A 13,398-nucleotide genomic window follows, 5' to 3' on the forward strand; every position below is an offset into this window, starting at 1 on the left:
CTACCTTTCTTACTTTATCTCTCCTTCTCCCTTGATGTCATTCACACAAATACATTGGAGTTGATCCCCGCTTATTTAGCTTTGTGCAAATTTGACATGGGCAATCCTGATTCGACCAAAATTCACCTAGATTTATGTAGATGAACAAGCCAACATGTTCGGTCCACTAAATTAAATCGAGTTTAAGCCAATCAAGACATGATACATGGACGTCTTTCAATTTCTTCATTTCCTATATAAATACATCCAACTCCCTCATCTTCCTCTTCTTCTCTTCAACGTCAAGTTATAATATTATAAAGATGCAAAATAAGGCCTCATTACTGGCCCTTTTCGCCGTTATTCTTGCGCTGTTTGTCAGCACCTTTGCTGTTCAAGCTGCTGCTGAAGATAAAGAAGCCTATGGCACAGGTAATGTATACATATTCAGGACAATTGGGATTGAGACACGGGTTGACTGATACGCGTTATTTTGTAGTGATTGGTATCGATTTGGGTACTACCTACTCTTGTGTTGCTGTTCAAAAGAACGGTCGTGTTGAAATTATTGCCAATGACCAAGGTCATCGTATTACCCCTTCCTATGTCGCCTTCACTGATGATGAACGTTTGATCGGTGATGCCGCCAAGAACCAATTCTCTGCTAACCCTGAACGTACTGTCTTTGATGCTAAGCGTCTTATTGGTCGTCGTTTTAACGACAAGGAGGTCAAGCAAGACATGAAGCACTTCCCCTTCAGCATTGTCAACAAGAACGGCGCTCCCAACATCAAGGTTGCTGTCAAGAACGAAGACAAGGTCTTTACTCCTGAGGAAATCTCTGGTATGGTCTTGACCAAGATGAAGGAAACTGCTGAAGCCTACCTCGGCAAGCCTGTTACTCATGCCGTTGTTACCGTCCCCGCCTACTTCAATGATGCCCAACGTCAAGCTACCAAGGATGCCGGTACTATTGCTGGTCTTAACATTATTCGTATCCTCAATGAACCCACCGCCGCTGCTATTGCTTACGGTTTGGACAAGAATGAAGGTGAGAAGAACGTCCTCGTCTATGATTTGGGTGGTGGTACCTTTGATGTCTCTCTCTTGTCTATTGATGATGGTATCTTTGAGGTCTTGGCTACTGCTGGTGATACCCACTTGGGTGGTGAAGATTTCGATGCTCGCGTCATTGATCACTTTGTCAAGCTCTGGAAGAAGAAGAACGATGGCGAAGATATTACCAAGGACCTCAAGACCATGAGTAAGCTCAAGCGTGAAGTTGAAAACGCCAAGCGTGCTCTCTCTTCTCAAATGTCTGTTCGTATTGAAATCGAATCCTTCTACCAAGGCAAGGACTTTTCCGAGACTTTGACTCGTGCCAAGTTTGAGGAACTCAACAACGATTTGTTCCGTAAGACTTTGAAACCTGTTGAACAAGTCATCAAGGATGCTGGTTTCACCAAGGATAAGGTTGATGAAATTGTTCTCGTTGGTGGTTCTACTCGTATTCCCAAGGTTCAAAAGCTCCTCGAAGACTACTTTAACGGTAAGAAGCCCTCCAAGGGTATCAACCCTGATGAGGCTGTTGCTTTCGGTGCTGCTGTTCAAGGTGGTATTCTCTCTGGTGAGGAGTCCTCTGACAAGGTCTTGTTGTTGGATGTCAACCCTTTGACTCTCGGTATTGAGACCACTGGTGGTGTCATGACTAAGCTCATTCCCCGTAACACTGTTATCCCCACCAAGAAGTCTCAAATCTTCTCTACTGCTGCTGATAACCAACCCACTGTCTTGATCCAAGTCTTTGAAGGTGAACGTGCCTTGACCAAGGACAACAACATTCTTGGTAAGTTTGAGTTGACTGGTATTGCTCCTGCTCCTCGTGGTGTTCCTCAAGTCGAGGTGACCTTTGAAATTGATGCCAACGGTATCTTGAAGGTCAGTGCTGCTGATAAGGCCTCTGGCAAGTCTGAATCCATCACCATCACCAACGATAAGGGCCGTCTCTCTGAAGAAGACATTGAACGTATGGTCAGAGAAGCTGAAGAATTCGCTGAGGAAGATAAGGCTGTTCGTGATCGTACTGAGGCCAAGAACAAGCTGGAGAACTACATTTACACTGTCAAGGGTCAATTGGGTGAAGATGGTGTTCTTGCTACCAAGATCTCTGCTGATGAAAAGGAATCTATTGAAGATGCCATCAAGGACAAGCTTGCTTGGATCGATGAGAACCCTACTGCTCTCAAGGAAGACTTTGATGAGAAGCGTGAAGAATTGGAATCTGTCATTAACCCTATCACTACCAAGTTATATGCTGATGGTTCTGCTGGTTCTGATGATGAGCCTTTGAGAGATCACGATGAATTGTAAATTGATTATACACCCTCCTCCTTTCCCTCTTTTCCCCCCTCCATAGTATCATCTACATCTCTCTCTTTCTCTCTTAGTTTTTTCTTTCTATCATTATATACTCCCACATTAATTTTTTGAAGGTTTTGTTTTCATAAAAGAAAAAAAAAAATCAATAAAAAGAACAGCTTCATTTTATACATAGCAAAATATATTTGGAAATATCTTGTCGTGTATTGATGTTCATGGTTTGTGAAATAGTGAGCGCGGATTTCTCTTATGCTTTTGGACATGAATCAAAATGCTTGAATCAATTTTCTCCGTGTGCACATTCTCAGTAGTGTACAACAAGACTCTTTATTCTGATGACCACTTACTATTTAAGCTCAATACACTTGAGTGCACTGGATTCAAGTGTTTAACATAGTGGCAATCAATCATAAATGTAGATTTGGTTCATGGTAGATTATGCAAAGATTGCTTTAGCTGCGTCTGACATGCTGTCATAGCACTTTTCTTTAATAATATCAAGATGCTGCTTTGGTGTAAAAAGTGCAATACTTTTTTTGAAGATGAGAACGCTTTCAGAAGACACAAGAGAAAGCATCAATCAAAAGTAAAAGTCAATACCTGGGAAGGTGTAGATATAACGTTTTATTGCAACATATGCGTGAAAGAGACTCGAAAATATCATCGGCGAAGCCGGTATTGGGGAGGGAGTTTCGGGGAAGGGCCTAGTCCCTCCACCAGAATCATAACGTATCATAGTTTGCATCAAGCCCTTGAGATTAACTTTATGGGAGGAGCAAAACCATGACAATCAAGCACTTAACCCAACATTAGGTAGCATTGACTTATATGAGGTTTCTACCATAGTGTTTTAGCAGTAAATTCAGCCTTTCATTCCTACTATTAATAAGCTAACCACCAATAACATAACGCATCAAAATTTGCATGAATTAGCTTTAAAAAAAACTAATGTGCCTCCTGTTCGACTTAGAAGTTGCACAGGCTGTAAAACTACCCTTCCAGTAATTTACAACTACCAAAGATGTGATTCATGCTGTGTAAATAAACGCTATACAGCAAAAACACAGCCAAATTTGACAGTTTTCAAGCCTTCATATCTTGACACGCAGATCGTTCTGAGCCACCGGAATGATGCCAAACAATTGTGCTCGAGTAACATTAACTTCCTGGCACCTTTGCTCAATTTTTTGGAGACTAAAAAAAACATGGCCGAAAATCGACCAAAAAGCATGAGGGGTACCTCATGGTTTTCTTCGAAAATCAAACGATCGCGTTTTTCACCTTGAAAATGAAGACTTTTACTATGGTATATATTAAACCAAAATGTTTCTCTCGACCCAAAGCAACCTCTGAAACTACTTTTATGAGGCTATTATATGCAAAATATGGCTATTTTCGCTGAAATCCTCATTTCAAATTTTATTAAATTGCCCAATAAGTTCAGTCAAAGTATTCATTACAATTAGCACCATTGGAAGCGCCTTGAAAAGTACTTCAAGAATGTGTTAGGAGGCGTAGGGTGATCATCACAGTTAGTATAGTCGAATAACACAAAATAGATTAAAGAAGTCGATAAAAAACAATATCTGTCCAATCTTGAACAGAAAAGTCAAACTGAGTTTCAATCGATTTTAGCAGCGGGTGGCACTGCTGCTGCTGGCTGACTAAAATGGTTTTTCTGATGATGACAGTGATGATTGGGATACTAATCAAATGGAGACCATGAACTTGAAAGAACTATCGCTTAGTCTGAATACAGTGTTTTGCTTTTGTTGGGCATTTTTCCTGTGAAGGTGACTTTTGCAACGATAATCAACAAGTCTCAAGGATAATATTTTTCAAAAGTGGCTGCAGATGTTAAAAGTGCTGCATTTACGCATGTCCAGCTCTATGTCGCCATCTCAAGAACAACATCAGCGAATGGAATGACGATTCTACTATCAGAAAACGAGGTGTATCCAGAAGCTCTATACAGTATACAAATACTTTATAAAACTTGAGCGCTTTTTCACATCGGTTCAATAGCTTTTGTTTAATATCATTGATCTCCCCCCCCCCCCCTCTCCCCTCTTATCGACACTAAACTCGAACATCTCATCGCACTATTGAAAGCATCACTTTCATTACTCAAAACCCCGTTCGCCTACTTGTTATAATTTTGAAAATACCTTGTTTTATCCATAACAGTAAGCACTATTCACCAACCATTACATTGAATTTAATCTACATTATTGCATCGAAGACTAGGATGTACTCATGGTGGATCTTGGAGCTGTCGCATGGGTGATCGTGTTACTTGCGGTGATTCCCAAATGTTATTTAAACTGATTCAGGGTTTGCATTTCAGCTACAGAGCTCTTTTTTCCTCTTTGCTACATAATTCATGTTACGACTATTCAAGCGTGGCATCAACACACATGCACTGTCTACATCACTACAAGCTAAACGAGTGGCTGATTTGAAAGAGATTGCAACTGGATGTGGTGTCTTGACCAGTGGCAACAAGCGTGACCTTGTGCAGCGCCTAACAACCCATTTTACATCGCCCACGCCTGCATCTTCCTCCATTCTATCATTTGACTTGGGATATCGCAATCTCGCTTATTGTCATCTGGACGCAAACAAAACCGTGTTGGATTGGGCACGTGTGGATTTGGATCTGCCCTCATTTCATCCGTCTGTGGTGGCACCTATTGTACGACAGTTTATCAAGGACAGAGTGATGCAAAGCTTAGAGGTAGCTGATCGTGTTTTGGTGGAAAAGCAGAGAAACAGATCGAATGGGTCTTACAACATACCGGAAGGTATCATCAGAGTGAACTGTGTTGAAGCCATTCTATGGAGTGGACTCTACGAAGGCATTGATCGCATCAACCGGCAGGTAAACATGACACCCGTGCTACGACAAAACATAAATCGCGCTTGGAAAGACGAGATACAGCAGATGATAGACGAGGATCCCCACAGATTGAGTAAACTGAAATCACTCTATTCGCAAAAGAAGTTGGCAGGCGCCTATTTGGTGCAGCATTGGCTAGACACAGATACAGTGATTACCTGCTCTGATACACTAAAGGAAATGTACGCAGCTGAAAAGAAAAAGGACGACCTGAGCGATTGTCTGGTTCAAGCGCTCACTTGGTATCAATGGGAATCGTATACAAAGTCGTTTATTCAGCAACAACAGGATTTATTAAATTAATTGACGGCAATGCCTCTGCCATGTTTATCCACAAAACTACCGTGTAATGTCACTGCATTGAAAGCACCAATGGTGGTTCTCGCAATTTCTATAAAGGAGCAAGCATCCAAAATGAGCAAAAAGCACGATTCGCTGCCATCTTCCAGTGTGGTGTTGACAATCGACATGACGACGCCTTCATCTTCGTCTTGGCCATTAGGATGGGGAATAAAGATGGGTTCAGCACACGAACAGCCAGGTTCATCCCAGATTTTAGCAGAGCTTTCTTCATCAGTATTCGGGCCCAAGTACACATTGTTCAAGTCCAGCTTGATGAGACCATTGACAACCGATCCAGAAGCATACGGAGGCGCATGACGAGACTCGCAGACACCCCAACAGAAACGATATGGTTTCATGTTGTAACGAGGATTGAAACGAGGCATCTCCAGATCATGGCCAATGACGGTATACGAGGCGACTCGACGCTTGTTGAATTGGGTGAGTTTGGAGAAGGCATTTGACCAAGAAGGTGTCCAAGCATCAGCACCAGGCTTAGCAACAGGAACTTGTCCTAGACGATAACGTCGAAACTGAGATGGTGCAATTTGATGTTCCTCTTTGTGAGCCGTGTTCTTGTCAAATACATAGCGAGCAGGCTGCACCTGATCCAGATCCAATTTTCCAGTGGGTGTCTTGCCCAATTCGAAGCTCGCATCCACGATATCCGTGTTTTCATACATGCAGTAGTCCATGTAGATTACACGCTCTTTACGGCCACCAGGCAACTCGACATCTTCGTCCCAGGCATTGGCAGTATGGAAGGAAAAGCAAGGGTCCGCTTCGTAGGTAGCAACATGATGGCCAGTGTGTCGGTCAATAACGTGGAATAGCGTGTGTCTTGTTTCATCCCAATAAAATGTCTGGTAAGCAGAAGAGTAGTAAATGGCAGACAGGCCTCCGAAAGAGTAGTAGTAGGGGAAGTTGGGGATGATGATGTAGTTTTTGGTCATGCTAAAGGAGTGAATATAAGAGGGTTTCAGCGCTTCCATGGTTTTCCAAGCACCCAAATGACGCCAGATGGGTTGGTGCAGTCGAGGTTCAGGTGCAGGCATCGCTTCTTTCTCGCCAGGAGGAGAAGGTAGATACGGACCCAGGGAGAAGGTTTGGAAGGTGGGAAAGGGACCAAGCTTGACCATGAAGTTGATGTATTCGTCAGTTTCTTCGTCGTATTGGTGGTGAGAGGCACACAGTTGGCCTTGTAGCTTCTTGCTGACATGGGCATAGGTGAACATTTTGATGGGCTCTTTTCAAGAGGGTATGATGAGTGTTTGAAACATGTCACATTGCCACATGGAATACATACTCAAGGATTCGGGATCTACCACTTGAAGGGTATTGGCATCTCTCTTTACTACCAGAGCTTCACCTCGTTTGACACCCGTTTCTTGCTCCAAAGCATCGCCCAGAGGAAAGTTGGGTGTCACTGTCACATTGACCATGTCGAATTCAGCATCATTTTCTTGAAGAGCGGCGTTGGCACCAAACTTGGAGATGTGGTGATAAACGGATTGAATACGGCCAAAGATAGTTTTGCATGGATCAGGGCCAAACGTCAGCAGCGTAGGATCTCGTTGACCAATTCTGCGTTCCACGCCATGCGATGTGTGTCGAGAACTGTACTTTACTGACTGCGTTTCACTGTTGATTTCAAAGCGATGTAACATGGCAAGACCGTCAAATGGATGTCCAATGTGGAATGTATCACCATTGTCTAAAAGCACATTGTATCGGCCCGATCCTATGGTGTGTGATGAGTATTCTATAACAGTGATAGACAGAATGAGAAACTTACCTGATCGATACATGACACCATTGACCCAAGAGGGTATCTGACCATCTAATTTAAGCTCTACAGGTGACTCGACAGACGGAACGTTTTTGAATCCTACTGGAGAGGGCGCAGCCTCATTGACATTAGGATTTGCTTCAGCTGGAGTGATCATAGAAACAATGTGATTTTTATAAAGGACATTGGAAAAAAAAAGCAGAAAGCAGCAGCCTGTATTTATACGCAATTTCTATATATTCATTGTCGTTCATATCTTGGAGGTGTATAGTGCTATATGACAGCTTTGAAAAGATGATGGATAAAGGGGAAGAGGGGGGATAGTGCACATACATGTTCAGGGCGAAAATACAGAACTACTCTATTTAGACATTTCATTGTTCTTGCTGTCAGCCTACTAGACTATACATATATATATATATATTTACAAGTAGTTAAAATAGCTTTCCTGTTTACAACACTCTCTCCTTATATCATATTGTAGCTTAATTGCTGTTACTAGCAGCATTAGCAGCAGTGTTTGCTTGTGTAGCTGTAGTTTTCGCTTGATCACTCGATACTTTGGCAGATTGCACCAGTGATAAGCGATGGTTCTCTTGTCGTAATGCCTTTTCATACTGTGATCTTCTATATTTCTCTTCCTTGGCTATCATACGCCTTCTTTCCATTTCTTGTCTATGCATTGCCTCGAAAGGAGTCTGTGGAGGGCCATGGCCAAAGCAGCAGCAACAAGTTTCCAAGAAGCTGTGTGCCATTCGATTGGTATTCGCCACTACGCTCTCTGATGAAAAAACTTACCTTGACCATAGCGAATTCTCTTCGACATAGTAATGCGGTGCAGCAGCGCCACCTATCAACTGCGGATGTACCTGTGGTGGAGTCATGTACAGTTGTTGCTGATGGTGTGGCATTGGCATGTCTGCATTCAGAGACAGGGGTTTAATGCAATATTCTTTGTTCTCTTTATCCTTGGTTCCTTATTTACTTACATTCGCTTGACATTGGTGCATAAGGAGATACACCATAAGGATTCATGCCAGGGTACGAGTGCTGTGCGGGATGATAAGATGCTGTAAGTGGATGGGGTGTCAACGGCAATGCTGCTGCTGCTGTTGGTAGTGGAGGCTGGCTGTTGTAGTGGAGATGATATGGATCCATATGTAATGTATAGAAAGAAAAAGAGGCACCTTGTATAGAGTCATTTGCAAGTAGTATAGAAAGAAAGGGAATTTATGATTCACAAAACGATCTCGTGAAAGGTGCTTTATTAAGGCTATTGTTTGTTTTTTATGTGCTTTTTGTGTGCACTATACAGCTGATAAAGTTGTCTAGCACAAACTGACGAAAATTCAATGATTTCATTTTCTCTATTGTGTTTACAGTTCTTGATGAATTAAATGAGGTTGGTTTTCACTAGTGAGATGTGTGTCCTTTTTCAAGTCTATTCAACGATGATCAGTTTAAATGCTATTCACTTGGATCTCGCACTTACATTCAATGGTCTCCGGGTCTATCTCTTTGGGAAACATAACTTGATACTCCACAAACAGATCACCATGCTGAGAGTGATTGTCTTGATGTGGCATCCCTTGACCTTTGATTGTTTGCACAAAGCCATACTGTGTGACACCTTCTCTTACAAGCTCAATGATAGAATTATCCAACTGTGCCACTGTCTTTTTGAAACCCACGAGCGCTTCAATCAGTGTAATGTATTGCTTGGTATACAAATGGTCGCCCCGCCTCTCAAATGTTGCGTGTGGTGCTGTCCTCACTTCAAATATAATATTGCCAGGAATCGTTTCAGGATATTCATCTGACTCTTCATCCAGAATAATGCGTTGTCCGTCTTGCATTCCCCTTTCAATGTGCAGTGAATAGTCTTCGTTGCCTCTGCGCACCTTTTTGCCAGCACACACAGGGCACACATGATCAATGACCTTGCCTTTACCGTCGCATTTATGACAGGCCTGCTGGAACTGCTGAAACATGCCAGGCCCTACTTGTGCTCGTTTGATGATCATACCACGGCCCTCGCATTGATCGCATGTATGGATGTCCTCTGGTTTGCGTGCGCCACTGCCATGGCAATGGTCGCATAGCACTTGCTTGGATACGTCTAATTGAATGTCTGCTCCGTTGTACAGGTCCTCTAATGTCACTTGGAATGGAATGAGAACATCAGGTCCTCTCTTTTCTTGGTGCCCTTGATGCTGCCTTCCACCACCAAAGAAGTGAGAAAAGATGTCAAATGCATCATGGAATCCTCCTCCTCCGCCTCTTCCTTGACCTCCATTCTGCTTCAATCCCTCTTCTCCGTAGCGATCATAAATGGATCTCTTTTCATCGTCCATCAAGACCTCATAAGCTACACACATCCCAATGAATACCTATACCCGCATCAGTCAAATGGATGGACGTACCATTAGCAATTTCCATGAATTTCTGCGACGCTGCCTCATCGCCATCATTCTTGTCTGGATGATAGACTCTGGATAATTTCTTGAAATGTCGCTTGATTTGTGCTTTTTGCGCGTCGCGAGGAACGTCTAATATGTCATAATAATCTTTGGCTGCTGACACGAGAGCAGCTAACAATGCCCAAGTGACAATGAGTAGCCATGTTATTTTTCCACGCATCCTTTCTAATAAATAGCTAAGAAGAAGAATACTTTTTCAAAAGGTTGACAAGTAAAAAAGCAAGACAAAAAAGCCAAGAGTTAATTAAGAAAGCATTGTAGCCTTCAACATGCGGTTATTCATTTTTGTGTTGGAGCATCATAATTGGGCGAATTCCATTTGTTTATACTGCCATCCATGGTTCTGAGGAGTTCCAGTAAGCGAAAAAAAATGCATGTGCTCATACGACCAGAGCATTTCCAATTTTCTTGAGAGTTGAATCTTAATGGCAAGTTTGAATCAAACTTAGAATGTATAGTGATAGATACATGTTTATTGACATGCGAGGCTTCAATTCATCCAACATGGAAAGATCGTTCAGGGCAGGCACAATTTTATATATAAACATACTCAGACAACATGTTTGGTCAGTTTTGGAGCTGTATATTCTACAGCGAGATGCTGAACAAAACAGATCAGCAGCAGGATTTGATGCCTAATAACGCAAGACCTTTTCATCGACATTCTGTAATTGAAACCACTAGAATACAAGCACAAAATTTATTTCATATTGCTCTCAACCCCCTTTCTCTAATCATGACCACAACCTCAGTATCTTCAGAACCTCTTTCATCAAACTATCTTTCCAACTACTCTTCAACATCTTCCTTTCATAATTTTACTCGTAGACATTCCATTTACGGAACAGAAGATAGAGTGGTTTTGGACATTGGCTCGCTGTACATCAAGTGTGGTTTTTCAGGTGAGTCTTCACCTAGACATCTCGTGCCAACATGGTCTTATTTGGGCAAATTAAGAGATGGTGATGGCGAAGTAATGAGAGTTCATAAAGAGGTAGAGCCTGCAAAGCATCAGCATGCACTGAAGAGCTAATAGATGTTCCAAGTTGAACGAACTTTATAGCCTCGACATCATGGCCAAAGGCAACCTGAACAACATTGAAGAACGTCTCAAGAAGCTGCTCCATGACATTTATTTTCGGTAACAAGATACCTGAAGATAATGATTGCCAGGTACTGACATTGCTTGTAGATTACTATTGACTGACCCCAAATCACGTAAAGTGATAATATGTGAATCGCCTCTTGCACCAGTCATTCTGAAGCAGATGATTGCTAAGCTACTATTTGACTACTTCCAAGTGCCTTCCATATCCTTTGTGCCTATTCACCTTATGGCACTGATGACTACTGGCATCACCACCGGCCTCATTATCGATGTCGGCAATTTAGAAACCAGTGTACTGCCTGTGAGTTTTCATAGTCTGATCTCGCTATGCATTTAAACTAACAAAAACACTATAGATCTACGTCTCACGACCCTTGATCCCATATATATCCACAACACCATTAGCCGGCAAAGCAGTGACAAAGCGACTTAAAGACCTTTTATTTGAACATGGGCGCTTCATTCCCCCTTCCAACTTACACTTATCACTTGCACCCCATAATAATATACCTGACAACATCCTGACACCTGAATTACTAGAAGATATCAAAACTCGAGTTATTTTCTGTTCGCCACTGATGATTGGACAACAACAGCACCAAGATCCATCTTCATTATTAGAAGCTTACAAGAATTTTAGTAGTGCGACTGATTTGTATTATCCCATCACCTTGAAAGATGGCACTCGAGCTACACTCTTATTGCCCGGTTGGATTCGTGAAAGAGCAGTGGAAGTGTTATTTGAGGGTGATGAGGATGAACCTAGCGTAGCACAATGTATTTTAGATTCGCTGCTGAAACTGCAACCTGATCTGCGTAAACCTTTAATATCGTCCATGCTGTTCATCGGTGGCACTTCACTTTTGCCTGGATTTCAGTCAAGAATGAAGCAAGAATTGCTGCGAATCATGAGAGATCCCTTGGATTACGAAAAGAGACGCTATGGATCTTTACTGCGTTTGCATAAATCCGTAAAGTTCATTGATAATCCAGAAGAAAAGGGAGCAGGGCGCATATTCATGAATAATGTGCGAGGATGGATTGGAGGTAAGGTACAGATGGCAAGGCTACCGATACTGTGATATTAATTCCTTTAATAACAGGCTCATTAGTTGGATCTCTCAAGCTCTCAGGCGAAGAGATTACCAAAGAAAAGTTTTCTGGAAATGTTACTGACTGGTCTATTGGCAATTGGAGCAATGCTGGTGAAACTTTAGATAGAGAGCTTAATAATGTTGGCAATAAATAGGGCTGATATTGCATTGATTTTCTAGTTATGGCAGAATGATGAATTGGCGCTTATTGTGAGCTACATAAGATTTATGAACCCCTACTACACATTGAAAAGCGTATCACCTGCTCATCAGATGTGCTCTTCTGCTTAATCCCACCAATACGTACTGAATTTTCACTTCTGAACGTTGCACTACCGCATGAGAATAAAAATATCTGTGGATTTAACTCTGCTACGATGCTCTATGTTTGTATCAATGAAAACAAATCAAATCCGAGCAGGTTGTAGCACACTTGTAATGCCTATTATTACTCAAAAGTATGCAAAAGACAGCTAAATTTGTATGCATTTAGGCAATGATTTCTCAGGATAGAAGCCGTTTTCGGCCCGCCAGGATAGCACCGAACAGCTGCTTTCAACTAGCACTAGCTTCCTGCCACGTTTGCTCAACTTTCTTGAGATTGTCAAAAATTCATCAAAAACCATGAAGGGTACCTCATGGTTTTCATCGAAAATCAAATGATCGCATTTCTGACCTTGATAATGAAGACTTTGTTATGGTATATATTAGATCAAAATGTTTCTATCGATCTAACGTAACCTCTGAAAGCATCTTTGTGGAACTTTGATATGTAAAATTTCAACTTTTTGGCCAAAAACCTCTTTTCATATTTTCTGCAGTTGTTCAATAAGTTTATTCAAAACATCTACCTTACTTGGTGCCATTGGATACGCCTTAAAAAGCATTCTAAGAAAGCTTAAGGAGGCATAGGATGAGCATCATATTTTATATAGTCGAATCTGGCAAAATAGTTCAATCGAGTCGAAAAAAAGACAAAATACGACCAATCTAAAACAGGAAAAAATATTCTGAGCTTGAATCAACGTTGGCGCTGCTGGCTGACCGAAATGCCTTTCTGATGATGGCAATGATAGTTGTTGGTGTACTAGTTAAAGAGGGAATCATGCATCTGAGAGGACTACCGCTTCGTTTGAATAATTTTTTTTTGATTTTTCTGGGAATTTCATACCTAACAATGCCTATCTTCACCAACAATCAGCTCCAATCTGATTTGAGAGTCAAGTCGAATATAAGCACTTTTGTTGATATAACTTTAGACGTGTTGTTATTTTACACTCAAGATCTTATCAGCACGCTTGTAAATGAGAACAAAGGCTTTGTGAGCC

The 13,398-nt window shown here is 41.8% G+C and overlaps 6 protein-coding genes across 6 annotated transcripts; 3 read left to right on the forward strand and 3 right to left on the reverse strand.

The window, feature by feature from the left end:
• Positions 1–302: 302 nt before the first annotated feature.
• On the forward strand, positions 303–2,349 carry ATC70_000794 (uncharacterized protein; the record flags this gene model as incomplete). Its single annotated transcript, XM_064820203.1, has 2 exons — positions 303–411; positions 479–2,349. The coding sequence occupies 2 exons, from the start codon at positions 303–305 to the stop codon at positions 2,347–2,349; spliced, it is 1,980 nt and encodes a 659-aa protein (XP_064684123.1).
• A 2,392-nt stretch (positions 2,350–4,741) lies between these two features.
• ATC70_000795 (uncharacterized protein) lies at positions 4,742–5,555 on the forward strand (the record flags this gene model as incomplete). The annotated part of the gene is made up of 2 exons (XM_064820204.1): positions 4,742–5,499; positions 5,546–5,555. 2 exons carry the CDS (start codon positions 4,742–4,744, stop codon positions 5,553–5,555), a joined length of 768 nt encoding a protein of 255 aa, XP_064684124.1.
• Position 5,556: 1 nt separating this feature from the next.
• ATC70_000796 (uncharacterized protein) lies at positions 5,557–7,545 on the reverse strand (the record flags this gene model as incomplete). Its single annotated transcript, XM_064820205.1, has 3 exons — positions 5,557–6,845; positions 6,906–7,340; positions 7,395–7,545. The coding sequence occupies 3 exons, from the start codon at positions 7,543–7,545 to the stop codon at positions 5,557–5,559; spliced, it is 1,875 nt and encodes a 624-aa protein (XP_064684125.1).
• Positions 7,546–7,873: 328 nt separating this feature from the next.
• Positions 7,874–8,546, reverse strand: ATC70_000797 (uncharacterized protein; the record flags this gene model as incomplete). The annotated part of the gene is made up of 3 exons (XM_064820206.1): positions 7,874–8,132; positions 8,187–8,307; positions 8,378–8,546. 3 exons carry the CDS (start codon positions 8,544–8,546, stop codon positions 7,874–7,876), a joined length of 549 nt encoding a protein of 182 aa, XP_064684126.1.
• Positions 8,547–8,764: 218 nt separating this feature from the next.
• On the reverse strand, positions 8,765–10,028 carry ATC70_000798 (uncharacterized protein; the record flags this gene model as incomplete). The annotated part of the gene is made up of 3 exons (XM_064820207.1): positions 8,765–8,829; positions 8,881–9,756; positions 9,812–10,028. The coding sequence occupies 3 exons, from the start codon at positions 10,026–10,028 to the stop codon at positions 8,765–8,767; spliced, it is 1,158 nt and encodes a 385-aa protein (XP_064684127.1).
• A 576-nt stretch (positions 10,029–10,604) lies between these two features.
• On the forward strand, positions 10,605–12,225 carry ATC70_000799 (uncharacterized protein; the record flags this gene model as incomplete). Its single annotated transcript, XM_064820208.1, has 5 exons — positions 10,605–10,862; positions 10,915–11,009; positions 11,061–11,277; positions 11,333–12,023; positions 12,080–12,225. 5 exons carry the CDS (start codon positions 10,605–10,607, stop codon positions 12,223–12,225), a joined length of 1,407 nt encoding a protein of 468 aa, XP_064684128.1.
• Positions 12,226–13,398: the final 1,173 nt, after the last annotated feature.

The sequence above is a fragment of the Mucor velutinosus genome, assembly GCF_035048745.1.
Source record: "Mucor velutinosus strain NIH1002 chromosome Unknown tig00000041, whole genome shotgun sequence".
NCBI classification, from domain to species: Eukaryota; Fungi; Mucoromycota; class Mucoromycetes; order Mucorales; family Mucoraceae; genus Mucor; species Mucor velutinosus.